The sequence below is a fragment of the Dromaius novaehollandiae genome, chromosome 11 (genome assembly GCF_036370855.1).
Source record: "Dromaius novaehollandiae isolate bDroNov1 chromosome 11, bDroNov1.hap1, whole genome shotgun sequence".
NCBI lineage: Eukaryota > Metazoa > Chordata > Aves > Casuariiformes > Dromaiidae > Dromaius > Dromaius novaehollandiae.
Window position 1 is genome coordinate 27,402,256 of NC_088108.1, and position 23,827 is coordinate 27,426,082.

At 45.2% G+C, this 23,827-nt stretch overlaps 1 protein-coding gene across 2 annotated transcripts in view; it reads right to left on the minus strand.

Moving 5' to 3' along the window:
• Positions 1-1,691: 1,691 nt before the first annotated feature.
• The window catches only part of MSN (moesin), a 54,016-nt gene continuing 31,880 nt past the window's right edge, over positions 1,692-23,827 (minus strand). For both annotated transcript variants that reach the window (XM_064518503.1, XM_026096010.2), the window contains exons 3-13: positions 12,165-12,260; positions 11,377-11,651; positions 10,840-10,923; positions 10,358-10,504; positions 9,728-9,824; positions 8,504-8,667; positions 7,942-8,072; positions 7,098-7,258; positions 6,540-6,632; positions 5,888-6,121; positions 1,692-4,992 (exon numbers count right to left, since the gene is read on the minus strand). In XM_064518503.1, the coding sequence (XP_064374573.1) occupies positions 4,828-4,992; positions 5,888-6,121; positions 6,540-6,632; positions 7,098-7,258; positions 7,942-8,072; positions 8,504-8,667; positions 9,728-9,824; positions 10,358-10,504; positions 10,840-10,923; positions 11,377-11,651; positions 12,165-12,260 (1,647 nt within the window). In that variant the 3' untranslated portion in view covers positions 1,692-4,827. The remainder of the gene's footprint in view (positions 4,993-5,887; positions 6,122-6,539; positions 6,633-7,097; positions 7,259-7,941; positions 8,073-8,503; positions 8,668-9,727; positions 9,825-10,357; positions 10,505-10,839; positions 10,924-11,376; positions 11,652-12,164; positions 12,261-23,827) is intronic.

Here is a 23,827-nt window from a genome sequence, read left to right on the forward strand (position 1 = left end):
GTTTGGTGTCTTGGACTACTCTGCCATCTCCACAGCCCAAAATAGGATTAAGTATCCTATGCCAAAACCATCAGTCCATCAGGCGGATTTATCTCAAAAGAAACGTGAATCCACAGAGTTACTTTGGCTCTTCACTCTAGAGGTCTTAGTAAGTGGTGCTGCTTAATAAAGCCAGATTTCAGACCCTAGTTAAGGGCAGTGTCTCCTGTGCCCAGCTCTCCTGAGCGCCTTTTATCCACCAGTCTGCCCCTGTCCCCCCCCCCCAAAAGGACCTCGGCCCCCGGCACTTGCAGGTGTAGCCTAGACTAGACCTGAAGTGTACCACAGACAACAGCAAATCCAGCTGAAGCTATCCACACAAAGTGCGAGTGAAACACAAACTTCTTGATTCCCAAACAACCAAATACCTGCCAAGAGATTAGAGGAATGAGGGTTTAGTTTTTTACGGCACAGAAGCAGCCTTCAGCCATTAATATTTCACACTTCCATTCCTTCAAAGATAGATTGAATATAGCTATACCTAACTATGCTTGGAGAATTACTGAGCATCCTAAGTCTTTGCAGACGTAGGCAAGGGAATGCAGTGAAACCTGGGACACTCGTGCGGAACAGTAATCTGGGTGCAGGCACACTTCTTCAGAGACCCCAGCAACATAAGCGCAGGCTGCAAGACGTTGTCCATCTGGAAACAAGTGCAGAGTACCATTTGCAAGAGCAACTCTCCAGACTAACCTTCATTGAAGGTGGCAGTATGGCAGAATGACGTGCACACGTATTTCATCTAGTGGTTTTCAGGTTTTTGGGATGCTGGAAGGCAAGTCTTCCTCATCCCTTCCTACAGAAATTGAAGCCATTCCAAGCCTGACAGGGATTGCAAATCCTCCCTTGCTCCACATTCATAGACAAGGTAAATGTAATGTAATTAGACATCTAAATGCCTAAAGAAACATGTAATTTCTGAAACATGAACATTTACATGTTTCTCTAGAAACATGAACTTGTCTATAAGCATTTGCAGACATTTACAAGTGTCTTCCCCCAGCAGCAGATTTCTAATCACTAGTGGATTTTGACAAAAGCTCTGCTTTATTGCAGTGCAGCAAGCATGAGGCAGAGGCTGCGTTACAAGCCCCTCTTTGCATCCACATGGGAAGCAAATAGGAATGAAGATCACAATTCACTAATCCTTGTCTTCGGAGAGTGGAAATGCGGCAATAGCCACGCTCTTCCTTCATTGGACTCGGTCCTGAGACCTCAGGAAAGGCAGGTACGGAGACAGAGGTCAAAATCCCGGTGCCTGGCCGGCCTGGGAGCGACCCATCAGCAGGTCTCGGGGGCACCGCGGCCAGGCCGCCCGCTCGCACATCAGCCAGGTGCCCGGGGAGCGCGCTGGTGACGAGTGCCCAGAGCCGGGTCTCCTCCCTGGCCACCCCCACTTACCAGGCAGCAAGAGCGTTAAACGCGACATAAGCTCACACCGCTTCTCTGCGCGTTAGTCCAACCCCGGTGCTAGCGCTGCCCGGAGGCCTCGAGGACCCCCCCCCCCCCCCCGCGAGGCACGGCGGTCGCCCGCGTTCCCCAGAGGCAAGTACAGCCTCCCGCCTGGCCCCTACGACACCGCGTGGCAGACGCATCTAGCTTGGAAGTGCGGCACCGGCCTCAAAGAAAGCCTTAAGCAATCATTCAGACACTTTCTGTTGATTTTCTCTAAACTTTATTGGCACTGTAGGAAGAACAAGGTATGGATTTTAACAACTCCTCCAAATAGGAAAACAAGACACCTTAATATCGAGGCTCTTTGCAGATAACCACATGGACCCATGAATCGCCCCACTGATGCTTTAATAAAAACTAGTAAAAAGACTGGTCAACAAAAAAACCCCAAAACCCCTCAATTTAATTTACAGCAATCCCTCCCCCCAAAAAAAAGAAAAGAAAAAAGAAAAAACAAGCCAGGCAAACATTTTAAGGCAATTCCCTCCCTCCAACCCCAAAGAGGAGTATTTATCCAATTAATCTGGAACAGGGAGAGGAAGAAAAACTCACTGTATTCTAAAAATAAAAAAAATGTCTAGAAATCTCACTGTAATACTGAAAGCTTCTTACATTAGTTTTCTTGCAAAATATCATCTCTTTACAATACAGTATACATTTCCAAGGGATGGGGGACCATAAAAATATCCTCCGTCCCATAACTAATATTTTCTAATTGTGCATAGCTAGAAATATTGAAATCAAATATCATTAGATACCACTGTAATATAATACTGGTTAAGAAGAGGGCAAGGCTGAAACAACTACACAAGGAGTTAGGTGGACTCACTGGCACAAGCCGTTCTATTCCTGTATTGGACCATTTGGAATTAGAACGAGGAAACAAAAACAAAAAAACCCCACACCCTCTAAACAGAAGTCACGCCAGCACTGCAATACATGAGTTCAGCAGTATTGTGAGACCCATCAAAGCAGAAAGAGGTTTACTGGTTTATTATTTGAACATATATTCCAGGCACCGTATATCTTCTCATTAGGAAACTGTTAAAACGTAATAAGGGCTTACCCTCCCCCCCAGATGCACCAGCAGTTGCCATGGACAGAGCAGAAGTGCTGAGAACCAGCTTTGAAGCACCCGAACAGAAGTGTAATGGTTGTTTGTTCCCCAGTAATGAGACTCATGTGGAGCTGGCGCCAATAACCCTTCAGTACAGAAATATGCAAATCAGTTCTGACAGGTTTAACTGCAACCTTTCACTGGTGACATTCAAAGCACTGGGGCATGTGTTTTCGGCCAACCAAAGGCTCCCTGCGTCACTCGCCAGAGACACGCTGCGCCCGGGGGAGGGAAGGGGGCTCCCACTGACTTAGCTGGACGCGTAGAAGGGGCACGGAGCGATGCTCCCAGCAGAGGTCTGGTTGGTTGGCGTCGTGTGGATCTCCACACAGGCTTGTATTGCTTCCAAGAAAAAATACAGCACTGGTGAGGTTGTTGCTAGCAGCCCAAGGAATTCTTGGGGAAACACTGCAGTTTATTAACACTGACATGAACATCTTTTTTGGCACGCTCCCCTTTACCTTTCCCATAGCATAGGGAGCTGAAAGAGTCCTAGCATATTCAGATGTTTCCTTCTATTACCACTAACAGTGATACCATAGAGACAAGAGAGGCATCCACAAAACTGGGAAAGCTGTAAGATTTAGGATCGTGCTAGGCAGTTAGTTAAATTATAGGCTAGCCTGATGACTTCCTATAGGGACAGGCCAATCCAGGGAGGGCAAAGCAAAAGAGAACTCCATTTTAGATGGAATCCACTTGAAAGAGGCCTCTTCTAAAGTTGAAGATTTCCTTCTATGAAGGATCAAGGCAAAATCCAATTCAACCCTGAGCATACATGGCTGTTCCTTCCCCAGAAACGGAGGAAAGGATTCTGGGTAGCTACAGCACGGACAGGAACAGATAGCTTGGAAGACGGGATGCCAAGGGCACTGGCAATTGTTCCAGCCAGCTCTCAGGACAAGTCTCCTCACAATCACCAGGGTCTATTTCTAACAGACAGAGCCCTCCGTTCTCAAAGCTGCAAAGGGGCAACACATCCTTCTGGGGAAGGGAAAACACCAGAGCCAGGGACCCAGCAGAACGCGAGGGAGGATTAAGGCAGCAGCTGGACAAATGCTTCATGGTCCTCTCCCCTCGGATGTTGCTGGAAGCTGGGAAGACAGATTCAAACTTGTACATCGCCCAGATAAAAAAGTAATTTTTGGTCCCCAGCTGCTCATCATTTTTTATGATTATATTTAGTTTAAGCAAAGACATCTGAGCTACAGCAGATCTATACGCAGTCATAAGGCACCAATGACTATGTGTTAAAAAGGCCTCTTCTGAACACCTGAAATCCCATTCCACAACCAGGGGTATACTGTTTTACAGCAAGGGAAAAACATAGCTACAACAAGTTTTAGTTCTTTGCATTTCTGCCTATCCCTCTAAGCTTCCATTGGTGACCCCAAAATGGAAGGCAATGTTCTTTAGCTATTTCTGCTTCACTGGTTACATTCAAGTCAGACAAGTGACAGTAAACAAAGCAATTTATCCAGAGGAAAACATTTCTTCTGGAAAACAGGGAAGTTGATGGTCCAAAACACACTTCGGTGGAAATATTCCAAAGGCCTCCACATGATTAGGAAATTCAAAATTTCATCATTAAAAAAGAAAAGCTAACACCAGCAGGGTCATACAAGATGTTATTAACACCACTATTTATCTATTCTGCCCGCTTAAGTTTTAAGGTCAAAAGCTTTGGTCTTTTAGAAGAAAGTCTGTATTACACCACCAACCCCTATTCCCTACCTCCAGCCTCCCCTTCTCAACTACATGAGTCAGACCCTGTATACAGTCAGAAATTTAGACCCTGGCCATTAAGCTTAATATTGAAGTTTGTGCAAGTTAGTAGGAAGGCACGGTGTCAAACTGTAGCAGTTTACTCAAAGTAATTCAGTCAAAGTATCTGGTGGCCTCTTTACCCAGTGGGAGAGAGCAGCAACACAGCCATTTCAACAAGCAATACAGAACTAAATGCAGTGAGACTTTACTCAAAGCCAAGCAATTTCAAATTTGCCCCAATACAAGCTTGCTTTCCCCAGCCACTCCCAGGAAGATGCAGATGTTGGTTTTTCCTCCACTGCTGAACTGCAGCACTTGCCCAAAACTCTATAAATAAGACCATGGTCACTCTTCTGTAGTGGTTCCAGCGCAGCACGATTACGAGTGAGTGATGGGAGAGGATGGGAAAGAGGGGAGAAGAGTGAGGGGCAGCAGGTGCAGGGGAGAGTTTACATGGACTCGAACTCATCAATGCGCTGCTTGGTATTGCCCTGCCGAATCTGACGGAGGGTCTTGTACTTGTCTCGGCCCAGTCGCATGTTCTCAGCGTGGATCATGTCGTTGGCTGTCTTCTTGGTTTCATCACGAGCGTTTGCTAGCTCAGAGGAAAGAGCCTTTGGAGGAGGGGAAACAGATAGGAAGAGGTTAGCATATGCCACACTCTCAGGAAGAGACCTCCTCATCCAGCTCTCCTAAACATTCGATACCCATGAAAACAGGAAACTTCACTTACACAAGCTAATACCTTTCCCTAACATTTGAAGGTAGAAAGCATCAGGTAGTCCCATCCTATCTATCTTTGTCTAGCACAAGAAAAAGACTGGTCACCAGTCTCCTTCAGAGGAAGGGTGGGAAAGTCTGGCAGAGGGATCCCTGAAGACATCAAGAATGTCTTGCCAAAACAGAGCAATTACTAGCCTTCTACCGCTAAAACTCACTGTGGAAGACAAAGGACACTTCTGTCAATCTGCCTGTGCAAAACCATCACAGCGTGAGGCAGAACAAGCAGAAACTGCTGCAGTCAGGCAGGTAGCAGGCAGTACAAAATGACTGGGAAGAGCCAACAGCAGGGCACTGGTGATCCTTACGACAAGGAGGGACAGCATTGCTCCCCCCATGCTGGGTCCTGGTGGGCTGCTCTCAAGGTTTAGCAGCGCAACCTCGTCAGACAGTCACTGACAGCTGCTTGATAGGAACTGGACCGAGTCCTCCAATTCACTGCAGCCAGGGCTATGAGCAGCTGTCAGATGGCTGGCAAGACTCTCAGGAGCACACCGCATCTGACAGATGCTGCTTCTTGGCACTACTTGAAAATGCTTCACTGTTACCAGCGAAATGGAAGTCAAGAGCCAGGAGACAATCTGCCACGCTCTTCTGTGGTTACTAAACTAATTGGCAAGATCATGATTCCTTTCTTTCTTAACAAGGATACCTGCCAGCTGCGTTAATGGCAAGAACAACAGAGGCAGCACCCAGACACACAGGCTCTCTCTGCCGCCAACTTTTTACCTTTAAGTGTTTCTGGACCCGTTCATTCTTCTCCGCTTCAGTGGTGCGCTCCTCTTCACTGCGGTCCTTGATGGTGGCCTCCGACCGCAGCTCGGCGCTGGCCTCTGCGGCATTCTCATCCTGCTCGTCATCGTGCTCATTTTCAGAGTGCATGGGCTCGGCGACGTGGGGGGTGCTCATGGCAGTCTTCAACTCTTCTTTGGTCTTTTCGAGGTCCTCCTGCACCATCTGCGCCTGCAGTAAGACAGCCACAGGGGTGAGACAACATAATCCTGAAGACAAGGTTTCTTTGCAGTGCAAAAGACTTCTGCCCAGAAAGAGTGCACAGAAGCACTACTTCGAAAATACAGCAAGCCCTGCAGCTATTGCACACTGAAGTGATATGTTTCCAGTCACCAATCACTTATAAAACCTTCTGCTGGCTAGCACTTCAGATGTTTGAAGAATGGTCACAATTCATGGAAAATGAGTCATAATTAGACAAACTGTTTCTACCTGCAGTTAGAATAGGGCACTCATTCCACCAGGAAGAACAAAGCTGTGTATTTGCAACAACCTTAAGCTTGCAGACAGCCAGTGCAGTGTGGCAGGTCACACAACAGAATAAAGAGCAGCTCCAGGAAAAACAGTGTTTGTTCGGATCCTGCTTTACCTTCTGTTGCCACTCCTGGGCCTCACTCTCCTTCTTCTGCCTGGCTAGCTCCAGCTGCGTGATCCTAGCTGTGAGTTCTGCCATCTCAGCAGCCTGCAAAAGAAATGCTTTCAGTGGGGACAAAACTCAAGTATCTGCTAAATTAAGTGTTTAGTCCATGCCCTGAACAAAATGAGCATCTTTAACACCTTTTTGGTAAGGAGAAAGCCTTTTTGTGTACTTCAGTCTCACTGATATCTCCATGTTGCAAGGGAAGAGGGAGCCAAAAAAAGTTATTCCAGAGCTACAGATCTCACTTCTTTGAACCCAAGCCAGGGAAAGCAATTAGGGAGCTCCACACTGTTCTCAGCACTGCTTACAACAGTGTGCAAAGAACACCACAACCCAAATATACTGTACAAATATACTTGCATTTAGGCACAAGCTCATCTGCCTGAGGCTACAAATTAAAGAACCAAACTATGCCTCCCACTATATTCATAGCCTGGTTTGCTCTGAGAGCTTAGATCCTTACCCTGCCACTACCTTCCCTACCAGATTTTCAGCTCACCCACTCACCAGTTGTTCCTGGGTCTTTTGCTGATCATGGGATGCTTTCAGGAGCGCCTCCTTTGCCTCTTCTGCTTCTCGACGTTCTTTAGCCAGTTTCTCTGCTTCCTCCTGAGCTCGTTTTCTCTCCTGTTCCAGCTCCATGGCTCTGCGGGTCTGTTCTTCCAGTTCTGAAAAAACAGCAGAGTGCATTTGAAGAGAGACTGAGTACAGAATGGCAGTAGAAGAAGGTGCCCCCACCCCTACCTCCTAGATAGGGGCTTCCCTTCACAGGTGAAGGACACATGCAAGCAATTCTCCCATTTCCTCCCCTTCACGTACAAGGAGAGCTGGAAGACTCAGAGCCAGGCCTGTTCAAAGCCAGGAGATCGCTTGCCTAATAGGATTTGTGAGGAAGTACCCAGCCCGAAATTGTACCTTTAGAGGCAGAGAAGCATATAGCATTTTGCCTGGATAACACTGCACTGTAACACAGCCAAAGCAATTAGACAGTAAGGACCAGAGTGCTGGCTGATGTGACAGGTACTACGCTTCCTGACTTCTTTTCACAGGCGTGCTGGGATAAAGCTTCCAGTGAACACATGAACAGCTACAAGGTATTCTGGCTGTCAGAGAGGCAACCTGGCTGTCACCCACCTCCTTAGTGCAAGCTATACTTCAGCAGTTGCAGACTGAGAGGTTACTTTGAACTTCAGAAGGCTAAATCAGTTCTGAAAAAAAACAGGGCCCTAACACCACTTAGCACACAATACTGGAGTGCCAAATGGTTCAGAGATGCTCCTAGCTTTACTACTTGGTAACACTTCTCACTCAGAATATGCATCTAGGAAATACTCCAGCATTCCCATATTACCTTGCTGAGCTTTCTTGGTTTGCTCCTCAATTTGCTTAAGTCTCTCCATTAACTCCTCTTTCTCACGTTCAATCTTCTCCTTTTCCTTTTCTGCCAGCTCCCTCTTCTTCTTCTCATTCTCCAGCAGGGCTCTGATGAGGGGGAAGTCACAATGCAGCTTAGCATTAACAACTACTCAAACTGGAGCACTTCTTGGTAAAGCTATGAGCACGCCAGAGATGTGCACTATAGCACTGAGCTGATCAGCTTTAATCCAGCTGTATCTCTTTAAAGTGAAATGCAGAAGGAAAAAGCCCTGCTGGCATTTATCTCAATGGGGCACCATAACAGCAATGTTGCCAAGGGAAAATTCCTTATATCAAGCCTCAGATAAACCCTGTCAAATAGATGCACGTATATTTAATTTAAGAGCCTGACAGTGGGTTACCCTTGTAATGAGTGCTATTTCCATCATCCTGTTAGACCTACTGAAGATTAATAAGGTGCTGTTAGCAATTTTGCTAGCACATGATGCTACTGTGCAGTGAAAAGCCAAGTCCAAGTTACACAGACCCCTACCAACCTCTCCATCTGTTTCTGATGCTTCTCCTCCCGAGCCTGCGCTTTCATCTGCTGCACTTCAATGGTATCCGGTTTACGCCTGCGCATGTAGAGCTCGTGGTTCCCCATGCAGAGCGCCAAGATTCGCTTGTTAATCCGTAACCGAGGGGCGTAGAATACAAAGTCCTTGGAACAAGGAGATGGCAGCATTAGACTTATTCCTTCAGTCCTTCTGAATGCAATACATCTCAAAACTGTTAGCCAGCTTTTCTCACCAGTATCTACTTTATCAGTGGTAATCAGACCCCTGTCTTTCAGGAACTGAAATTCTACCTGATAAATACACACAGGGCAGAAGTGCCCAACTTGCTGTTACAACATGCTGTGCTTCACTGTAAAGCATTTTTAGTACACAAGAGTACATACTGACTTAGATTCATGGTTTTATTACAAACACAACCACCGGCTGCTTTACCAGACACTTGCCCCACCTTTCCTCCCACATGGTTATTTAATGCAGTGGTCTTGCCAGCCACATGAAGTGTAATGTTTTGTCTTATGCCAGAATGGCTGTTAAACATTATGTCCTGTGGATAAATAACTTTTTTCTGTTAACAAGGAGCAACAGCAGCAGCAAATGTTTTCCAAGCAGCAGTGAAACCAGTGACCAGAGGAAGGAGAACAGAGGTGTCAGCAGACACACAGAAGATTAAGGAGCCTGGAAGATGAAACCAAGCTGAATTATGTCTGTTAAAAGGTTAGAAGAAAAAAAAATGTTCCTAGCATACCCTACCAGATGACTTCATGCTTCAGCTTCAAATACGGTGATAAACACCACACTTGAGGAAAAAAAACTGCAAAAGACTTTCCTGCACACTGCTAAATCCAACAGGCTGCATAGAAAGCATTCACTTCTAAAGTAGGTGCCTCAGATCTTTAACTGTAACAGCAGAGAACTGAGAGAACTTAAGAGAATCAGAAACCCTAAGCCAAGAGCCTGCCTCTTCCACTGAGTTTGAATAGCTTAAGGTTAGGCTGAACAATTTTCTCCTCTCCTAGCCAGAACTAAACTCGCTATTAGGCCCATTCTGTGCATACTTCCCTGAACAGGTCAGGTAGTAAATAGCATCGATATTATTGATAAAGAGATTACATGCAGCAAAAACCCTGACCATTCAACAACAAAAAAAGCACCAAAAGTTTTTTTTTTTTTCTTTTTAATATTAGTTAAAATGTTGCTTCTTACTGGAGCTTTCTTGTCAATAGGCTTGATAACAAACTTCTTGTCATTGAATGAGATATTTCTGATCTCACTCCAAGGGAATCCAATTTTCGGTGTTAGCCTGCAGAAATGAAAAGCAAAGGAGACAGAAGCCCCAAGTCATTCCAAATTCTTGACCTACAATGCAAAGCCTAAAATTGTGCCAAATCAGCCCTTCGTGGTATTTCAGTACTCTAATACTGACTGGAATCAGCAAATTAAATTGAAGACATGTAAACATGAACTACAAACATAGGAAACAGTTCTTCAACACCCACTTTTTTTTTTTTTTTTTTTAAATAGAAACTGTAACTGAAGAACATATCTGTGGCAGGAAGACTTAGGATGTAAGTGAAATGAGCTTGTTGAGATTTGCCAGCTTCTTATACTTTTTGCTCCAAAGCAACGTTTTATGAAAGCATTTCCTCACATCAACTGTTTATGTAGTGGATTGACTACCGGATCTTTCTGTCTGTGTCAGAAACTCAGCCAAGAATGATATAGAGATAGTAGGGTTCAATTGAAGATATTTGACTTCAAAAAAAAAAAAAAATTACTTTCACTAGTCCTTTGTACTGGAAAGCAGCTGAAGGCATGATGAAGGGGTTTTATTACCTGTCATTCTGCTCATAAATGTTGAGTCCAAGAGCATCTACACCAAGCCAGAGTTCAGAGCCCTTTTTGTTCTTAATGCTGAAGTAGTTCACACCATACATTTCCAGATCCTGTGCAATTTTCAGGTACTCCAAGACAGCATCTTCTCTGCAACATGCAAAAAGAAAGCAGACATTCCTTTCTTAATCCATTTAAGTCATTAGAGCTGTCTTCCTACACGGATAGAGCAGCAACAAGCTGGAAAAGTTCCAAGTATCACCCTGGAAGATAATAGTGGTCAAGCTCAGCAAGTTTAGCTTTGCTATATTACAAACAGCCAGTGCAGACTAGCAAGGGTAGATGAACCTAGTTTTTTCTTTAGCAGAATAAGCTGAGGAATGCCAACAGTCATCCTGGAGTCAGCTGTGGATTTTTACATTGATGTTATGCACTAGCATATTCACACTACTTTACGTTCAGCAGTTCCACACAGCATCAGTTACCTAATCATTCCTCGATGTTCCTCGTGCCACACCTGGATCCTCTCCTCCCACTGGTCCTTGTTAAGTTTGTGCTGCTCCAGAACTCTGGAAAGGAAACAGAAGTGCATCAGAAGGGCACATGGGATGTGTGAGACCAACCACTACATCTACATACATGCACCCACGTCACTCCTGAGCAACATTTCATTGAGTGCTCCATTGGCACACAATTCCTTCACACAGCTGGTCCAAGATATACTTTTATTACAAGGCTAGCTAGGGAAACAGGGGTAAATATTCAGACTTCTGTCAAATCCCACTCAGCTGTGTTTCTTCTTGTACCATTACATTTTTATTTTTCAGAGCTTCTCCTACTACTTCTAATTGGAGTTTCTTCAGCAGCAATAGGATCTTTAAGATTAAAGCTCTTAAGTGAATACCAATCCCCATGCTCGTGGAAACACACAAGGCTGGATTTCATTCTGTGAAGTCCAATCAAGACAAAAAGTCCCAAACTCTTTAAGGCACAGAAGCTCTAAGACTACCAGGTTCGCTTACCTCTGTGGGAGCAGTTTGTCACTACCAAGGTAGCCAGGCTTGTGCGCCTCTTTGTTAAAGTCGCCATATTTTGACTGGACAGCATAAGAAGCCAGGAGGACAGCTGTTTCTGGAGGGCAATAAATGTCATCATTCAGGATTGCCTCCTTCACTTGGAGGAAGAAGAGGCGCTGAGTGATGTCCTGGATCAGCTCCTCTGCCACATCCTCTGGGTAGAACTTGGCACGGAATTTGAAGAGCAGGGGACTCTCCTTGCGCACATCCTGTGCCGTCACCTGCGATGACAGAATTTATCAGATTTTACAGGCAACACAACAACTGAAGGGGAGTAGGTTTATGGAGAGAAAGAGAAAAGAAGAATGCATTAGAGAAAACTTCCTTTCCAATGCAGAAGTGAACACGCAGAGAAGCAGGAATTTTCAACTCCCTGCTGTCAAATATCTCCTCTCCTCACCCTCTCCCCATAGCATTTACGGCAAGCCACAAGTGCTGATCAGAGCTAGATAAGCTACTTTCCCAGGTTTCTCTCCAATCGAGATGCTCACGTGAGCACCACATTAGCCACTATAGGGAAGGATAACAAACAGGACTACACGTGTAAAGAACAGATTGGGCACCGTGACTCGTCCTTCCTTGGAGGGGTCTGAAGAAAGGCAGTGCCAACTCATTAATCTTATTGTATTTCAGGTTTGCAGAGATGCAATAGATCCCTGACAAGAAGACTAAGTCTGTCCCTGTCCTCCAAGAGATAGTAGCCCACAACAGATGAGAACTTGAAGCAAACATACCTTTTTGTTCAGTTTCAGCCACGTTGAGAAGCCCTTGGTGTCCTGATACTGAAGTCCAAAAAACCAGACCTCTCTTAGACCAATTGTCTTCACAACCTGGAAAAAAAAAGGTTATTAGCAAGAGCCCCTGACAGAGGGGCTGTGCTCATTAGTGGCAGAAAGTACATTACAGATTAGGCCTTTCTACTTCTCTTCTGAGCTTGTGTCCTGCTTCCCCTGCTACTATGCCAATACAAAGATACTAGAGCATCTGAGGGGTACCAAGTGGGAGATGCATCATATTCATCTGCCTCCCACACCTTGAAGTTTTGTTGCTATCCAAAAGCAACAGCTGGGATTCTGTTTTGTTCAGCCATTTATAAGCCAATACGTATAGCCAAAATGAGGTGCAACAGGTTGACAGCTGTAACAGCTGCCAGAAATTAACACCTCAGCTCCATTTTCAGGTACGCCTCTCATTTGCCATGCATATGCACTACTTCTGGGCAAGCCATGAATCACACTGCTAGGATGCATGCCCTAGTAGGCTGTGCTATTCTAAGATTTGTACTTCACTCTACTTATAGCTATGGACAGGCTTTTCATGCAGCTGCTTAATGAGTGGCACCATGAAGAGGTACTGCAGTAAGCCAACACACTTGCCTTGTGTCAGGGCAAAGAGCCACCACAGGGCTTACCTGCACTGGTATGCAAGCTCTCTCCTTAGTCACAGCCCTAGCACACTACAGATGCTGTGTAAATAAGAATTAAGCAGGCTTTACAGACATATTGTAACATCAAGAGCCCACCCAATGTGCGGCAAGACTACTGCAGAATAATACTATTTCTGGTAAAAAGGAGGAGGGAAGTTTCTTGGTAGAGCCTGTTCACAAACAGGAGATCAGAGCTTTGTGCTCTGGCAAGTCTGAGGCATGCCACAGGATTTAGCAAGTCCAGACACTGACATTCCCCCACATGCCTCCTGCAGCCTGGGACACTGTTCTTACACTGGTGAACAAGGGGTGGGAGTGGGGCACATCTATCCCCCAGAAATGTACCTGTCACCTCCACTACTAGACAAGGAAGGCAGAGGGAAAAGACACTTGGTTTTAGGTCTACACTGTACTTAAAGGACTGCTTTTACACACCGCCCAGCCCCTGTGCTTGTTCACAGCTCCCCTCCACCAGAGACTCAGGGTCTCCACAAGTTGCAGAAGAGGATTTAGTGCTGCCTTGCCCCTTGTTTCATATGTTCTCCAGCCAAAGCCTTTTCTTCCTTCTAGATTACTTCCTCGACGAATCCCAAGCGAGCACTCTGTTCCCTTCCAACGTGATCGATGGCATCGGCATGATACAACACGTTAACGATGTAGGTTCCCTGCAAATGCATCCCTAGTTAGATTCTTTATGGCTTGGGTCCGATTTCTTCTGGTCTGGCAAAGCAGCACTTGGGCCCTTGCTCCTTTCAGGCACATGAAGCAAAGGGAGCTTTCATCAGAGGCATGCCATTAGTAGTGCACACATGCATGCAAAACCTACGCGAGGCTGGGAGTCTGCATACATCATCCTACTGGACTCCATGAAAGTATTCACCCTGCCCTTGTTCGAATATGAAGCCTGGGGCAAACACAGGGGGGAAGTGGGTCAAAACCTTTCACTTGTGACTTGTATGTGTCACTCAGTAGGATGCACTCAGTTAAGGGGGCTTTCAGAGGAGCATTACAAATTGCCATATACGTATTGAAAGCATATGGTACAAAGAGAGGAAGAAAGGTTGTTCTGCGGCTTAAGAAAGGCTCCATTCCCAGCAGCATTAACATCTGAATGGGATGGGAGCTCACCCCACTGCTGCATGTGTCTGCTTGCCTCACTTTCATTTGTCAGCAGCTTAAGCCAGGGAGTTCAACACGCTGAACGGCCAGCAAGGAACCAAATGGCATCGCACTGTGGCCCCTGCACAAAGGGGCTTTTATTTGCAGCAGAGAAGCCTGCACAGCAATAGCCGTGACAACAACGGGCTGCACGGAGAGGGGGAGGCAGCACTGTAGACTCAACATCACCCCCCAAACTGCTACTGAGTCACACCGATGTGCAATGCGATTCCTGCTCTGGTAATGTGAGCTGTAAAGCAAGGCATGTTCTTGCTTGTTACCCGAGCATGAGTCTGGCCCATTCAGCCTTCGTCTGAAGCTGCTTTCTAAGTAAGTGCACGTGAAGGAAGCCTCTGTCAAGCAAGGGGAGAGGAAGGAGGAAAGGTATTCCTCCTCTGTCCTTCCCATCCCGGCTTTAAAGAGGCCGTTTAGTTCCTTTGGGCAGGGAAAAAAGGACAGTGAAGGAAGAGAGCTTTCTACAGCCACAAGGAATGTGGCTGGCATTAGCAGTTAGCAGCCCCATTATCAGTCTACTTTTGCTTGGGGGCATACAGCATTTAGATTTCTGATTAACTACAGAGGTTTCAGAAAAGCAAACAATTATTGGTAGTGGCTATGGATGGATGAAAGCTGGCACAGGGGATAGGGGAATACAAAGAGTACTATTTAACACAGACTACTTTACTTAAATACCCAAGTTCAGTCTCTAGACTGGACAGAGTGCCATCCTCCTCCTGCCAGGGAGGACATTAAGTCAGGCCCAGGCTCGTGTTTAGCCTGCGGTACAAGGCCTAGTCTTCAACTGGCAAAAGATTACAGGCAACCTTTAATTCTAGCTGTCACGCAGTACCTTCACCAGCTATGACAAGGCCCTTCAAGCACTATTAGCTTTAAAAATGCACTTGCTAAGAAATTAAGTCCCTCTTACTCTACCTTCAGGGAAGAGGTGTATTTCTGGTAACTTTGAAGTCATCTTCATCTTTCAGAGACAACCTAAGCACATGACTAATACCATTCTTTTCAAGTGTTTAGAGGAGAAAGTGTAACCTGTTCTCCTGCTTCTCATTCTTCTATTCCACTTTTCCCAGGTCTACATGACTTCACTTTTTTCTACTTCCATCCTTCTCCTGAAGCATGCACTCTTCTCTCTATGTTCTTAACATTACCTGCTGCCACAAAGCAGGAGAGCCACAAGTAGGCCTCTTAAATGTAGAGTTTAGCATCAATATTGGGCTGATGATTGCCCTCATTCTCAGCCCATGAAACATACTGCCACACTTGTAAACAAGTGTGGAACCTGCATGAAAGCAGCATCTGCACAAGGGACCAAAGCATGCAAGCGGAGGGGAAGACACTCCACTCTGGCCAAGTCCCTGCTCCAAAGACCAGCACACCAGGTTACACCACAGCACATAAAGCTGTCTTGAACCTCACCTGCTATCCTGCTTAAAAATGAAAAGGGCCCACCCCCCTTTCTATATCATGGGCAAGTCAAGTACTTCTGTGAGAAAACTGCTAGCAAGCCACAGTACTGCAGGAGCTCTGACCTGGTGACACACCGATGGTTTCAGAGCTCTTCTATGCAGGCTAGCAAACGGCACTTAGCCAATAAGCGTTATTTAATCATCCTGCTCTTACTGACACTCAAACACTCTGTGCCATCGCACAAGCGCCCTTCCTTGATTAGGCCATGGAAGTGCAAGTAATCATAAGCAGACCCAGGCATTATTTGGTTTCATTTTCTCCAACGATTTTGGTGGGGAAGAGGGGGAAGCCTTTTCTCAACTACTGTTGAAAGTTGAACACATCATTGACACAGCCAGTGATTTAGGTGTTCAGGCATGTTATGCCCAAAATCAAGTGTGGGTGGAAAGGATTAGAGGTAAGAATGGAATTTATAGTAAGAAAGCTCCTTTTAGTTCAATTGACTGCTAGGAATAAATCACTGAATTGATTTTTTTTTTTTTTTTTGCTTGCAGTTTCATATATTCAGAAGGTCCCTAAGTAATCACCATTATTCATGTTCCAAGAGGAGGAAAAAAAAAAAAAAAAGAAAAAAAGAAAAAAAGAGTTCAACAGTTCTGTGGATTTGTACCTCGGTTGCATTTGCAAGGCCAAGCATCAACTGCAGACTATTTAAGAACTAACAAGGTTTCATCCAGGCACTTTCAAAGGCACAGAAAGGTGATATGCATTGCCATCTTACTGGGTAAGAGTGAACAAGCTTATACACCTGCAATGACAAAGTACAGATGACTTTCATAGGAAAACCTTGCATAATCTAATCCAGAGCTAGACCACACTGAGATAGAGCTGATGCCTTTCAAGCAAATTGAAGGGTTTTTTTTGTTTTTGTTTGTTTGTTTTTTTATTGTAAATCTTTAGTCTGGCAGAAGGCATAGAAGATGCCTGCAGAGATTAAAGCCCAAGAATGAAGTAATTCAGGACAAGCTACTGTCACTTGTGCTGGTTCTCTTTTCTAACCTTCCTAGATTTAAACTGTCCATGCAAGACTACCACACCTCAAGCATCAGATAACCTATGAACTACTTCTGCTCTCCTTTTAAGCCTTATTAGTTCGCAGCATATCATTTTGCTTAAAGTCCAAGCTCCTCAAATAATTTGTAATGCCTACAGAAAATTAAAGAACCTATACCTTGGAGGAAAAGAAAAACAGTATTTTTTGCTATAAGTGCCACAGTCTAAGCTATTTATCATTCAAAATAGATGAGATTCGTTTACTGGATGATTGTTTAGTTCTTCCACAGGCTGCAGAATGTTTCAGCCAAACGTTGCACCACTTTGGCCATGTGAAATTAAGACACGCTTCACCATTCCTTGCAACAAGGACTGGGGAAACCTGCATCTCTCCAACACCCCCCCCCCCCCCCCCCGACACACACACACCCCACCAGCAGCCACCCTGGGCATCCAGGGACACGACTCAGCCAGACATTAGACGCTGTCTAATGCTGTCCTTGTCAGACACCAGCTTGATACACCCTGGTGATTTTGTCCTGCTTTAAGTGCTCGTCCTCTAGATCGACAGCACACTGGTTGCATAGAGCAGGAAGAGATTCTAGATGTCCAGCACCTTCCCCCCTAGGCACAAGAGAGGAGGTAAGCCTGGTGACCCTGGGCAACAGAAAAATGGAGATGCTTCGAGTGTCAGGACTACCTGCAACTTTTCTATGTTGGAAGGCCTGAGAGCCCTCTTCTACACAAGCAGTCCTCCCACTTCCAAGCTGGGCTGTGGTTACAGTAAGCAGTCACCTATTCCACGTTTTTAGAAGCTTCCCCATTTCCATTATTCTGTGGACGACCAATTCAAATATTTACAGAGCTGCAGAGCAGCCTGGTAGCCTTCCTTCCAACTAGAATTCAGCTTGAAGAAAACCAGGCTTAAACTTGGGGAAACCACAGTTCTTGCATCATCCTTGGATTGAAAGGAGTTGAATTACAAGAGTCAATGTGGCTCCCAATTTTTTACCTGCCTGTTAACCCTGATCTCTGTTTTTGCATCTATTTCCCAGGTAGTCATACACATTGAAAACTTTCCAGAAGACCCATTAACGGCTAAACAAAACGCAGTGGTTAATTACAAAGGTTCACTGAGTACTGTTCTCAGCATAGCGTTTTAAGCTTGCCAGGTAGCCCATTCCTTTGTTCCTTACAAAACAGTTCAAGACACTCAGGCCACTAACTTGCCTTGCTGGTGTCCAAGGAAGGCTTCAGAGAATATATAACTGCTTTGAAAATTAGCAAGCAAGACAATTAAGGATCTCTGAAAATTCAAAAAAAGGATCCCAAACATAGTGTCTGAATTTTAGTGTACCTGCAGGCATCTGCGGCTAGTAATAGCTATCAAGTATCCTGTGCGAAGGGGAGTGCAACCCTTTCAGCTCCTCACAAACTGCTGAGCTAGTGCCCTGCATTAGTACAACTGCAGTAAGCTGATACCTTGTGTTTAAGTCTTTGCAAAATGCGTCAGATTGATTGTTTATTCCAGTTTGGAAGATGCAGAGGAACTTGAAGATAGTAGCGAGGGTTAGAGAGCCATTTTGAAGTTTCATTTTAGCCTTATAAGGTCATTCCTGTTGTCTTCCTCTCCGTGATCCCACTTCCCGATTGTGATAAGCAGTAACTCTGATATCTGAACAAGCTTGGGAACAGCATCATCTGAACCCAGTGTGAATCTAGAGCTTATGGTAAATTTAACTAGCACCTCCAGACCCCAGAACTCAATTTAAGAAAGTTTACATCCACTTCTTCACCAAAACACTGTACCAGAAAAGTATTTTCTTTACAAATACCCTTGAAAAGCTCTGCAAACCCACTAAACACGGATTAAGCTTGGAGTTCAAGCTGGTTATGACCTGCATGTGAAAGACTTATAGAATTAGCTTCAAGAGAAACACCCGCACAGCATTTCATTATAGCTGAGAAGTGTTTCATTCAGTAAGTTTAACAAGAGCCAAGTTATCCTTCAAGCAGCTGCTTGAGGACGTGCCACCACGCAGCCACAGTGCCCCAGACCGGCTCCTCGGAGGAAGCTACAAATTTTCCTTTGGTAAAGGGACTGTGCCAAGGACACACCACCAGTTCTATTTCTGTGGGGTTTGTGCAGTTTGAGGAAAACCTACTTTGGTATTGGTGATGCTCACTCTACAGCCACTTGTTTATCAAAGGCTTCAACACTTTTTCAATTAAAAAAGAATACCACATCCTCTGTTTGAGGATCTCTTTATGAAGCTACTTTTCTTTAGAAGTGAGAAACACCATGGCAGTACAGCAACCAAAAGCAAAAGCAAACTTACACATGTGATGTGGTCCATGGGCAGAGAACCCAGCGCCATGGGGCATTCATCTCCTGGGCGCTGCAGAAAGCCTGGGCACTTCACCTCCAAGAGAAATCTAGTACTGACTGCCAAGATTATCAGCTGGCCTAACTAGCACTTTGCATAAAAAGATCCAGATGGCTCAAGGAACTCTAGATTAGGCGAAGAGAATGAACATTGCGTGCACTGGCTGACACCGTCTCTCAACAGGGACAACAAATCAGAGGGGAAGAGGGTAATCTCATTGACCACTTCGACCAGAATTAGCTGCACAGCTTCCCATTAATTACCCTCTAAAGAGGTGAATGGAGCTAGTAACATCACCCATTTGCTTCAGGAGCTGACCTCATTCATACCTGAGCTGCCTTTCCAGGAAAATGTCTCTGCTAAGATTTGTAAAGTTTCCTCTTTGCAAAGACCAGTGGAACCCTGTCTTGGGTCATTTATGTGAAGTGAGTGTTTCAAAGGCAACCTCCATTCCCCACGCTGATTCTGAATCAACTGTCTGGTGTTTCACACTATAACAGCTGCTATGTTTCCTCCCAGATGCCTGTTAATTGGTTCCCTGCAGCTGCATAACTTGTTTACTTCATAGGGATCCTGGAAGACTTTACAACCCATCTCTGTCCCCTACTGATTTTTCAGCAGTTTGATGAAAGCATCTGGAAGATACATGGTCTATCCTCTATCTAGTTCTGAGTAGGGGCTCAGGTTGGTAAAGTAGTCTTGTAAAGCACTGAGCAGTGGGCCTCATCGCTCCAGTATCTATTCCAGTTGCTTAGCACAAAGCTTTTTAGTGCCACTCTCCTAGACAGCCACCCTGTGTCACTAGCACCATCAGCAGCAACATGCTGCCTGCTTTCATTGCTTGGATTGTGAACATAGGGGAGTACCATTCGCATTTTAGACTCAGCGATAGGGGAAAACATCAAAGTAGGTGATTTCATGCAAATTCTCTTCTATAGGTATAGAATCAAAATGGCATGCTTCACTGAATTATACCCCATTTGAGGTAGTTTGATATACTGCAACAGAAATCCAGTAGTGACTTTATGGCAGAGACATCCCCCAAGAGACTTGCTACTGTAAGTCGAGACGACTGTCAAGATGATCAAAAGGCATTTGTTGCTCCCTACACTTTTCAATCGCTACAGTATCATGCCAAATCTGCATTTAACAAGTCCGATAAAAAGAAGTGTTTGAGACATTAGATGGTATTTCTGCCCCTCTATACCCTGCTGTTCTGCTTACGTACCTGAAAGATCCCATGCATAAGCAGTACCACATTGCAGAAGTTAGACTGCTTGCAGAACAGAAAGACAAACTTCAAAAGAGGGAAGTTTGAAAAGCTTCAGAATATGGGAAGGAGATTCATGCCCTTTTATAACTTAAAGTTTCAAGCTTTAGTTTCTTCAACTGTCTTTTTAAAACTTACTGCTAAAGGAGATTGTTCCATTTTGCTTGCCAACACCATTCCCACTTCAACATAACAAAAGCTGCATAGCTTACTGCATAAGCTGGTTTTGGCATGTGACAACAGCCACGGTGCACAGCCTTTTGCCACTGCACAGAAGAGTCCCATTAAAAAAAAAAAAAGAGAGAGAGAGAGAGAGAGTTTGTGGCAGAGGGGAAAGAAGAATGGCATATGAGGGACTTGAACGGTCACCACCACAACTGGCTCTAGCAGCATCTCAGAACAGAACTCTTGTTTTGGCCATGCCCAGATATCTTCTGTTTTTAGGCACTGCTTTTTCAGTCATCTGATATATCCATGCAAACCCAACTTTTTCCATTTTGGAGGAGGAGTGGTGGGGAGGAGAGGGTTAGAGAACGTGTTTGATAGAAAAATAGTTTCCTATCAAAAATGCCTTAAAATATGGTCTTGCAGGTACCCTAACTTAACATCCAAGAGGGACTCCATCTGCAGTCAAACAAACATTCAACTGCTCCCCTTCCATTTGCCCGATTTCTCCAGAATATAAGTGTGTTTCTAATTTGTCCCTTCCGAGGCTGCCAACATGCTAAATGAGAGGATTGTCTCTGAAAGGACAGTTTTTAGCCTATTACAGTTTGCCATTGACCTCCTTAGCAACAAGCAGTCAATTTTTGGTTAGGCTACTGCTTTTATAAAAGCCAATAAGTTTCCACATGTCCCTGTGAAATTTGAGACATGCTTCCATACCACTGCAACCACAGGCCTTTGCTGCGCAAACAAGATGAGTTCGGGGTTTTGCTGGAGGAACCAGCCGCTCTCCAGAGACTCGCTGCTTCCTACTGCGAAGCTGTCAATGGAAGTTCTCCGCTCAGTGCATTCGCTTTCTGGATCAAGTGTTCCAAGCCAGGCTCCTGCATATTCAAACACTGCTAGGGTGGAATTCAGCAAGGTGAGAGGCTCCCCTAAGGTCTCCCCTCTGCACAAAGCTTAGTTTTACCGACAATGAAAGACTCGCCACATTTATTCCACAAATAGTCCAACTGGGTTGGAGTTTCTCATATAGTTTAGAGGGATTTGGTCAGCCTCTGTTGTCAGCTTTAGCAACCATGAGGGAATAAGAGACTGTCAGACTGGTGCCCTACAAAACCACTGAACTCAGTGCATCAGGGAAGCAAGTCAGTACAGGGCACATGAACTGAGAATCTGAGGAGCTCTGGCTCCTAATGGAATCTGCAGGATTCTTCTGGAGGAAAACACACACACACCAATAGGCATTATCACTGCTGGACATAAAACATAGGGAAGCATTAGTGATTAAATTCAGAGTGAGCAGAGAGATGCCAGTTGTTACAGTTTTATTCCACAGCTGAGTGCCCTTTTCTAGTACAGTTTAGTTTTGACCCTAGAAGCTCATGAAATTGGAGAAAAGCTTCCTAGGAAGGCTAACTGCTTGCTTGCAAAGTCTGAAGCAACAGATAAAGTATTTCTAGTGTCACATTTCTCCTTAACCTGTGGCTCTTAAAAGGACAGCTATGCCCTTCAATGAGACTGGGTGCTTCTGGTTACTCTTGTAACCAGCTTGTTCTGGAGTCACATGCTGGAGCCACCATCTCTTGGACTTCACAACACCCAGAGCCTAACGTTAGAAGGACTGAAGCTCACATGGAAAACTGTAGGCTAAGAGAGTGAAAAGCATGCCATTGCTAAGCAAATCTGGTTTGAAGTCAGGTAAATAGAGTTCATTGTAGGCTGGGGAAGGAAGTACTGACTAAACAGTTCAGTAACCACAACTCATTGTTAAAAACCCTGATGCAAGGCCTATCAAATGGGGACAGAGCCCCACCCATCTGCTGCATTCACCACCCAACAGAACTAGTACTGCAGACAGCAGAGGCCCTCTGCCAGATATTGGAAGAAATAAGGGGCTCGAAAGAGGACAAAAGAGCAAGAAGGAACAAGCAGGGTCCAAGGTCAGGAGCAAAGTGCTTGAGAAGCTGCCTTATACAGTGTGTTAGGGACATGGGGGAAAGGAGCAAGTTTTCACATCACAGAAGTGCTTGAAGTAGAAGATTTTGTGACCGCAGTCTGTGTGCAGGCTTCCTGAGAAGCCTGTGAATCACAGTGTCCACTAAACCAGGGCATTTCTGGGAAAGCTTTCCAGGCAGCCAGGTGTGGAGCATTAGGCAAGTGAATTACTGTTACCTCTCCCTGTGCAAGGCACAGGCTAGCCCTGCCCAGGATGACAGAAAACAGAACAAAGTCTCACTGACGGAAGCTAGAATCAGTTTACCTCCAAAAGAGAAAGAGGAGGAAAAAAAATTACTAATAATATTGGAGATACAGGACTTCAAAGTTATCTGTGGTAAAACTACTTAGATACTGCCATAGGTAATATTAATCTTTCCCCTATGGGAGATGTACAAAGCAAAGCGATGCTTTGTTTTGCACACCGGTCTCCAGTCAGACTGCATTTTGGTTTGCTGCAGAGAAGGATTACAGAACCCATCAGCCCTCCCTGTTGCAGGCCCCATGCCTGCGCCCTGCACGCCCAGGAAAGCGGCATGCTGCGGTACCACGGGGCAGCAGGTGAGCGTCCTCCCCAGCAGGCACAGCCCCCACACCCACCCCGGCAGCAGCGAAGAATGCCTTTTCTCCCCTGGCAGAGCTCATGCTTTTGCTAGTGAGTTGGTGCATGATGGAGTTCAGCAGCTGGTGTTAAGAGGTATGTAAGTGGAAGCAGACAGATAACCTGGGAGAAATACAGGGATGTTGTCCAAGTCCCACCTTGCTCAAGACAGACTTGTACAATCCTCTGGTCTCAATTCATCCAGATTTTTGCTTAAACTTCCAGACATCCAGATCTGGCTTGAGGTACCTCTAGCTGATCATGAGCAACCACAAAAATCAATTGCTATTTAAGCTAAAGCTACACAATTGCAAGCCTAGGGAAGGGGGTGGTATAGGAAGATATCTCCAGTATAAGGCATGATGTTAGTATGCTGCATACTATGCTTACAAGACTATTTCTAGATCTAGCTACCTTGGGAAAGCAGCAGACTTCCAACAAAGCACTGCAGCATCTGCTTTGTTCTGCCACTCCAAAAATTCACCTTGGCATTTTAACCAGATAGGAAAGAGGGAAATGGGAGCACTTCTACCTGAAGTCCATTCACCCATTATTACCGTGAAACTTTTTCTCTAGACTCAAACCGCTCTTCCTCATGAAGCCATTAACTAGATAGCACCTTTCCAGAAGTCCTTTAAATCCCATTCAGAGTGGGCAAGTAAGTGTGGAATGACAGATACATTTATTCCACCCTTAAACACAACAGGTGGAAACAGGCACTGCCTGAACGCTACTGAACAAAGCCAGCAGCCTGCACTGTAATGGTTCTGTAGCTAGAAACTTTGGTAAAAGTTAATAGCTTCCTTTTTTCCCCAAGTCAGATCTAATGTCTCACTCGAAGCAAAAGGGTACTCTAGGGCAAAAACACTCAGGATATCTTAACATCCTCCTGTGAAAGAGTCAAAATCAGGTTT